We start from the raw sequence: 9051 nt of genomic DNA, 5'->3' as shown, positions 1-9051 counted from the left end.
ACTTTACTAATTTTTTACAGCAAATTAGTGTCAATCAGCAAGCATTCCCTTATATAACCCATTTGGACACTGAAAAGACTCAATTTTGAATTCTAGACCATAGTAAATTCATCAAAGTAATGTCTCCTGACAGATAAGCAATTGGCCTTCTCTGGGAGATACTTGTTTTTTATCATACCACATGTTTCCTCTAACCATAGGCAGCAACACAATTTCTCAGTTAAGATTCTTAAATAATCATGTTATTTTCATCTGAGACACAACTAAACAGTAGTAAGGTTCTTGGAAACTGATATTGCAACTATAGGAATTTAATGTTATTTCAAATAAACTCCATAATACTTTTGTAATTTAAGAAATCCTTCTATAAATAATAAATTGCATATTTTACTCATTGCCACTTTCATTTCTTTGTTCCTTAATGTATAGATGACTGAATTAAAAAAGGGAGTAAGAACTGCATCAAAAACAGCAAGAAATTTGTCTAAGCATGATGTGGGGTGAGGCCAGACATAAACAAAGATGCAAGGACCAAAGAACAAAATCACCACCATGATATGAGCTGACAAAGTGGAGAGGGCCTTGGATGAGCCTCTTGAGGAGTGTTTCTTAACAGTGATCAGGATAAAACTATAGGAGACAATCAATATGAAGAATGACCCCAGAGATATAAAACCACTGTTGGCTGTGACCATGAACTCTAGACTGAAAGTATCTGTGCAGGCAAGTTTGATGAACCGAGGTAAGTCACAGTAAAAGCTGTCCAGCACATTAGGGCCACAGAATGGCAATTTTATAACAAAAACCAGTTGAATCATAGAGTGGGCCAAGCCAACTACCCAAGCAGCAACCAGAAGCAAAATACACATTTTTCGATTCATAATGGTCAAATAGTGGAGAGGCTTACATATGGCCACATGTCTGTCAAAGGCCATGGCGATGAGCAGCACCATCTCCACACCACCAATGACATGGAGAAAGAAGATCTGAGTGATGCAACCACCAAAGGAGATGACTTTACGTTTTCTGAAAAGGTCATAAATCATCTTAGGAGAAATGACTGAAGAAACTCCCAGGTCAATGAAGGAGAGGTTGGCCAACAGAAAGTACATGGGGGAGTGCAGGTTAGGGTCAAAAGTCACAGTGAGCATAATGAGGGAGTTTCCCATCATGCTTGCCACATAAAACATGGAGGAGAACACAAAGAGGAGAAGCTGGATCTCCCAGGAGTTGGTGAGTCCCAGGAACACAAACTCTGACACCACAGAGTGATTCGCTCCACCCATTAATTCTATCAGCTAGAATGTTTCCAGATTAAATAAATAAATAAATAAATAAAATAAGAATGCTAATGAAGCTCTATATTATAATGATTAATTATTTAAGGATATTCATACTGTGAAGACTATATATCCCCTCAATTCCTTCACAGGGCCATTATGAAATAAGCATTTTACCTGGTGTCACCTAAAGCAGTTGAGTCACTTCCATCCCTAACACCATGGTTTCCAGGACTATTCACCTATAAACAAGAAAATGAAGCAAACATTGTAGATGTACATAGCAAGGATTGGGAGGGGGAAGGAAGGTGGTACAGTACAACACAATGAGAAAAAGGAAAGAGGTAAGAAAAATGGCATTTGCCAAAATTCATTGGTACTACTTTAATTGATGAAGGGAGAGGAGAGGATCAATGGTTATATGGCAACAATGATATTAGTGTGCCTTTCTTCATCCCCAGCAAATTCCAAAAGCTTAGGACTCCATTTGGAATACAACTGCCAACTGACTGTCTTGCTAGGATGAGCTATGGCACCACTAAGGAAAAAGGAAGGGAAATTTATTTGTAGGAGGCCAACTTTTACAAAGCACAATTCCATGGGAGTAACTACAAACAAGGTTCACAAAATTAATTATGAAGAATCTGGACAGATAAATCAAATTGGCTTCCTTATTCCTTAACTTCCTTCATCAACCTTAACCTCTTTTATCCCTCTTACCTCCTCTCTGCGCTTCAAACCTCTCAAGTGTCTGGGATCTAATGCCAAGTCTGACTGTTCTCTGACCCTATTCTGGGTGACTACATGAATCTCTTTAGTTCTTACCCTTTATTTTTTGGCAGGCACTATGTTACCACTGGAAGGTATATTCTCTGGCCTGTGGGTCAAACAGTTTTGTATTAAGTTATCTCGCTCCCATAATACTTGGATATGCTGCTAAAAGGTGAAGTGATTTGAGAAAAGAGGTAGGTTGCAGAATAAAAAGTAAAGAGCCGGTAAGGTAAAGGTACATGAATGCACAAAAAGCCTCACATCTGGAACTGAAAGGAAAGGGCAAGAGAAACCCCGCAATAGAAAAAAAAATGGATCTCAAAGCTTTGTCTTAATATGTGTATTTATATGCACATATACACACACCTTGGTTGTGCATGAGTGAAATCAGTCATAAGAACATTATACCACAAATCTCATGAGTGATTACTTAGACCAAATTAATCATTTACAGATAAGAAAACAGTGGGCAGCCCCGGTGGCGCAGCGGTTTAGCGCCGCCTGTAGCCCGGGGTGTGATCCTGGAGACCCTGGATCGAGTCCCGCGTCGGGCTCCCTGCATGGAGCCTGCTTCTCCCTCTGCCTGTGTCTCTGCCTCTCTTTCCTTCTCTCTGAATAAATAAATAAATAAATAAGCAAATAAATAAATAAACAAACAAATAAATCTTTAAAAAAAAAAAGAAAGAAAAGAGTAGTCCAGTGAGGAAGAAAAAACTACTTATAGACAGAGAATCTGGGTTTTCAAGTCCACATATGGCTTCAGATTCCACATGCTAGAAAAAAATCATAGAGTGAGAAGAGATATGCCAAACCTAGATCTACTCAGTCCAAAATGGTAGCCACTAGTTACATATGGTTATTAAATGAAACTAAAAATTTCCTTGGTTGTACCAGCCGCATTTCAAGTGCTCCACAGCCTCATCTAGAGAGTGGTTATGGAAAGGATAGTGCAATACAGAATATTTCCAATCACTACTCATCCCTTAAAGGTAAATCAAAATCCCATTTCCCCCATGAAAAATTTCCTAGTAACTCCACTTCTGATGAATCTCTTCTGTTATTCCTAGAAGTTAAGAAACTTAAATTTTAATTTAAATACAGAAGTTATCCACATAAAAATAAACCCCCATATCTAGCATCATAGAAAACATTGCAGGTGTCTACTCTTGGCCAGGATGGACATACAAGAGTCCAGGAAATTCAGAGACAGCTTTACAAAGGAGAAAGGACTTGTGAGTTTTGAAAAAACCAATTGCAAGAGTTTAACAAACTGAGAAGGAAAAAGAAAGCATTCTGAAAAGAGATAATAACTGATTGCTTATTTAGAGCAAATCAGTTATTAATCATAATTCCTCAATGGGTTCAATTTTATAGATTTTCTCTTCTCAAATATATTGTAAGTTTGAGGAGGGAAAGGACCATTTCTTCTGACTCTTACATTTCCTAAAATACAGTTAATAACACTTCTCTGAAGTAAAGCCATTTTCTCAGGTCCATACTTTTTCACAGTTGCTGTTTTTCTGATCACCTCTTTCTATGAAGTCCAGTATGCACAAAGGAAGTCTCCAAATTCAAAACTAAGCATTAACACATTTCCCAATCACTCCCAAGAGAATGCCTGGTATTCTTGCTATAAACTTCCAGCTGGGGAGAAGGGAAGCCTTAGCTCAAGACTTATGATGGCCCATGGCTTAACTTCATGGAGTTTTAGAAAACAAAAAGAAGCACATTAAAGAAAAAGAAAGGGTTGGGGGGAGCAAGAATTCCAGTAGCAGCCAGCACAGCAGAGAATTTATAGTTTCTATTTTGCAGACCTCATGATGCAATTAGTAATCTTCCATGTCATTGTTAAAGTCAAAAAAGAAAATACAGATTTTTTTCTGCCATATTCTAAAAGTTTCTAAAATATTTAATGATGGAATCTTAGAGCTTGAAAACCATACATTATTTTTATTGTACATATTTATTGTATATGTTTACTAAGTACTTCACATGTTTGATCCTTATAATTACCTATAGGTATTATATCTGATAGAATTATTTTCATTTTTAGATGAAAACCCTCAAATTCAGAGAAGTTAATAACTTACCTAAAAACATAGTTACTTAGTTTGAAACCAAAAACCAGATCTTCTGATTCCAAATCCAGTGCTGTTTTGACTACATCACGCAAATATGGATATCTGTTCATGATCTAAAACAGTTATCCCATTATGAACTTTGGGCAAGAATTCAAAAAATGTACCTCTTAAACAGACATAATGTTATATGTCAATTATATTTCAATAAATCTGGGGGGGGGAATTCCATTTTACTCAGAAGAATATTCCATCTGACCGACATAAACATTTAACACCCACATAAATTAACTTACCCAAGATTTTATAGCTACTGGTGGCAGAGCCAAGATTTAAACCTACATATTACTGTACAAGTTAAGGGGAAGGGAGAAAGGTGACTGATGATCAGAATGGGGAAAAAAACCACCAAAGGTTTGGTGTTAGTAAAAGACACCAGGGGCGCCTGGGTGGCTCAGGTGCTTAAGGTCTGACTAAGGCTCAGGTGATGATCTCAAAGTCCTGGGGTCAAGCCTTGCTGTCAGGCTCCCTGCTTGTCTCTCTCCCCCTGTCCCTCCCCTTCCTCCTTCCTCTGCTCCTGCGTGCAGGCTCTCTCTCAAATAAATAATCCTTTTTTTAAAAAGTGGGGGGGGCTCATCAAGACAAGGGGCCATTTACTCATAAAAAAAACATAATAACTAACAGATGAGGAATATCCTACCTGGAGACAAAAATTTAGAATGCATCCAAAATTTGAAGCCATGAGAAAGAAAGATTTGCTTAAAGGATAGCATGTAAGGAGATAAAAGAAAACTAATGGAGGAAACATCCATGGCCAAAAGAGTACATAGTATTTGTCGTCCTTAATTTTATTGCTCTTACTACTATTTTTACATATTAACTGTCTTTTAAAAGTCCTGTTTCAGTGTACAAAAAGCAGGGGGGAAGGAATGTCAAAGAAATGAGTAATGGCTCATTTTCACAGGCTAAAGAGTGATCAAAATTAGAAGACTAAGTAAAAGGCACAGATTTAGGGCCGAGATATCACTGGTACCACTAAAAAGGGATGAAATTTAAAGCAGAGAGAAAATTAAGATTTTAGCGAGGTAACAGATGGTGTTAAAGTGTAGAAAGCAAAATCAGGAAATATAATTTCAATAATACAGGGGAAAAGTTTTGAGGTGGGAGGAGTGGGAAAATAAGGGAAAATAAGGCAACATGCTATGTGTAGAAAATTTGTAGAGTGTCAGAAATCAACAAATAGTTACAAGATAGTTTCCAAGCAACCATGGGAATCTTGTTGAAGAGGAGTATCATTATCATGAACTTAGCCAATAGCTAGATGGAACCTTTTTGTGACACCATTCAGAAATGTTCAGGAACTTCATATTCTGAATTTTAGAGTAGCACATCTGTGAGGCACAAAAAGCAGAATGGAGTATCAAAAGAGACAGATCCTTTGTTTATTTGCTTTGTTTCTTAGATTCCACATATGAGTGAAATCGCATGGTATTTGTCTTTCTCTGACTTATTTGCTTAGTGTCATACTTTCTGGATCAATCCCTGTTGTTGCAAACAGTCTTTTAATGTTTTCATTCTTTTTATGGATGAATAATATTCATTGTGTGTATATATATATATACAATATAAGATAAAATATATATATATATCTTCTTTATCCATTCATATATCGATAGACAGTTGGGCTGCTTCCATAATTTGGCTATTGTAAATAATGCTGCAATAAATAATGCTCACCTTGATGGTTATGAAAGTGGAGATGGCTGGGGGGAATGGGTGAAATAGGTGAAGAGGAAGAAGAGTACACTTATAATGATGAGCACTGAGCAATGTATAGAATTCTTGAATCACTATACTGTACACTTGAAACTAACGTAACACTGTTAACTCTGGAATTAAAATTAAAAATTTTTTAAATATTTAAGATACATTCCCTTTAAAAAGAGCAAGATAGAGAAAGAAAGAGATCCTTGGAGATCCGAGGTCACAATGAAATTGTTTAACCAAATTACATCCTGGGCAATGCAGCAAGTGCAGCCAAAGATGAGGGGACATGTGGAAATAACAGAATACAGATCAGAGCTCTTAAAAGCAGTAATTAGAGTAGTTATATGCTTGTGATAACTCTTTTACTCTTTCCTCCCATATCTTGATTCTCAAAACTAGATCCCCATTTAAAATCAACTTCACTACAACATTATGACTACAGTTAACTCTGCTGTATGGTATATAAGAAACTTGTTAAGAGAGTGAATGCCTGGGATGCCTGGGGGCTCAGTGGTTGAGCATCTGCCTTCAGCTCAGGGCATGATCCTGGGGTCCTAGGATCAAGTCCCACACTGGGCTCCCCACAAGGAGCCTGCTTCTCTCTCTGCCTATGTCTGACTCTCTCTCTGCATCTCTCATGAATAAATAAATAAAGTCTTTTTAAAAAGAGAGTTAATGCTAAGCGTTCTCATCACAGGAGAATTTTCTTTTTCCCTTTTATTTAATCTATAAGATGATGGGTGTTAACCTATTGTAATCTTTTTACAATATACGTAGATCAATCCATCATACTGTGCACATTAAACTTATAGTGATGTATGTCAATTATTTCTCCGAAAAGCTAGAAAAAAATCAACTCTACTTTCCTTCACATGCCTTTCTGTACACAAGTTGCCTCCCACTCTTCCTTCTTGTACAATTTCTCCTCCTGCTCATTTTATCATATCCTTCCTCTCCTATGAAGGGGATTCTTCTTCTGGTAGACTATGGTTCACCAACCCCTCCACTCCTCTTCACTACACAACCTACCTAATCCATCAAAAGATCTCAGGTGGCAGCATGGTCAGGGAATCAGAGGAGATCCATAGGCTGAATTTTCTCCTGTGCATAAGCATTGCCCATGTCCTTCTATCCACCCTCCCCAGGACAAGGAGCTAAACGAAACTCTGCTGTTTTGAGAAAGGCACCTAATTAAGCTATAGCAGAAAGTGGTGACCAAATAATGCATTAGAGTTCTGGGATTCTCAGACTGAGAGCATCAGGCCATGGGAACTGTCTTATGGGATTACAAGGGAGGGAGGAAAGAGGTGTAGGATTTTCTTGTAATAAATAAAGATCCCTCATTTTATTTCTTATATACTTTTTACCTTTATTTTATGATATGACCCAGGAAAATCTCTATTGAAAGAAAAGATGCATTTTCTAATTTTTAAATGGAAAAAAACTCCAAAACTTTCATGAAAAAAAAGTTGTAGAACTTAGAAATCTTGACGTATTTTGTCAACTAATTCTCTGTGTGTGTTCAAAGCTCTAGACAACAATTAAGAGCAGCAAGTATGAGCAATGAAAGACTCAGAATAATGGAAGAATATATGAACACTTGGAGTAGGGACAGATAGGACAAGAGATACAGGGATGGAGATGGGGAGATGTGTGCACAAACCCCTTACTTTCCAGAGAATCAAAAGGAAACCAACTAAAGGAATTGTCAGAGTGTAGCAAATTTGAAAACCACAAAATAATTCATCCAAAAACTGTTATACAAAGACACACAATTAAATACATTAAGATTATTACCTTCAAAATAAAGCCCAGAATACAATGTTCTTGGATTTTACATATATTAAATATGAAAAACATTAAAATGAAATACATTTCAAATAAGAGTATAATCATTACAACCTTCTTCTACTCTAGTAAATCAAATATAGTAGAACCAGTAGAAGACAAAAAATAGAATGAATTGACTTCATAAAGGAAGAAAATTAAAAGGCCAATAGAGATATAGAAGTAGAAAACCTGTAGGCAAAGAAACTTGGTGTTTATCCTTTCAACCTTACATGATGGTAAAGAGCACCCAAGCATTATCCAGGAGAATATACTTAATTAATCTTTTAAGTATTGATTAAAGGATATAGATTTAGTGAAGTTCCAATTTGCCTCATAGATTTTTGCCCAATAAATAGATAGATAGATAGATCAATAGATATAGATAGATGATAGATAGATAGATAGATAGATAGATGATAGATAGATAAATAAATAATTTCTGTCCAATAGAACAGATAATCCCAGCTATTTATGGCCTGTTGAATATTAACCAGTGTTCTATCTATAATTCAGCAATCATACTAGAATTTCTTTGCAAAAATACCTATGGATTGGGATCCCTGGGTGGCGCAGCAGTTTAGCGCCTGCCTTTGGCCTAGGGCGCGATCTTGGAGATCTGGGATCGAATCCCACGTCGGGCTCCCAGTGCATGGAGCCTACTTCTCCCTCTGCCTGTGTCTCTGCCTCTCTCTCTGTGTGTGTGACTATCATAAATAAATAAAAAACATTAAAAAAAATACCTATGGATGCCCTAAGTTTTTTCCAGGTTTACTGAGATACTGGCATATGATATTATGTAAGTTCAAAGTGTACAGCATGTAAAAAATAAATAAAAATTTAAAAAATAAAGTGTATAGCATGATTTGATACATACATTATAAAATGATTTTCACAATAAAGTTATTTAACATCTCCACCAATTCAATAATTACCATTATTATGTATATGGTGGTAATATTTTAAATTTACACTCAACAAAAAAAATTTACACTCAACAATGTGTGTGTGTGTGTATATATCTATAGTGTACATAATATAGTATTGTTAGGCATTGTTACTATGCTGTACATTAAATCCTCAGAAGTTTTCCATTCTAGAGCTGGAAATTTGTACCCTTTGGACAATATCTTCCCATTTTTCTGACCCCTTCATCCTTGGCAATCACAGTTCCACTGTTTTTGAATTTTCAAAATTCCACATATAAGAAAGAATGTACAGTATTTCTCTTTCTCTGCCTGACTTATTCCAACTAGCATAATGCTCTCAAGTTCCTCCTATACTGTTGAAAAAGAGGATTTCCTTCTTTTTATGGCTGAATAATATTC

At 36.4% G+C, this 9051-nt stretch overlaps 1 protein-coding gene across 1 annotated transcript; it reads right to left on the bottom strand.

The window, feature by feature from the left end:
• Nucleotides 1-317: 317 nt before the first annotated feature.
• On the bottom strand, nucleotides 318-1286 carry LOC121477578 (olfactory receptor 4F3/4F16/4F29-like). Its single transcript, XM_041732018.1, has one exon. It carries the CDS (start codon nucleotides 1284-1286, stop codon nucleotides 318-320), a length of 969 nt encoding a protein of 322 aa, XP_041587952.1.
• Between the last annotated feature and the right edge of the window lie 7765 nt (nucleotides 1287-9051).

This window comes from Vulpes lagopus, chromosome 2, assembly GCF_018345385.1.
Source record: "Vulpes lagopus strain Blue_001 chromosome 2, ASM1834538v1, whole genome shotgun sequence".
NCBI lineage: Eukaryota > Metazoa > Chordata > Mammalia > Carnivora > Canidae > Vulpes > Vulpes lagopus.
This window is presented reverse-complemented; position numbering and strand designations above follow the sequence as displayed.

What these genes read in the sequence shown, in the direction of transcription:
- LOC121477578 (XM_041732018.1), bottom strand. Translation starts at nt 1,286, where the DNA reads ATGGGTGGAGCGAATCACTCTGTGGTGTCAGAGTTTGTGTTCCTGGGA.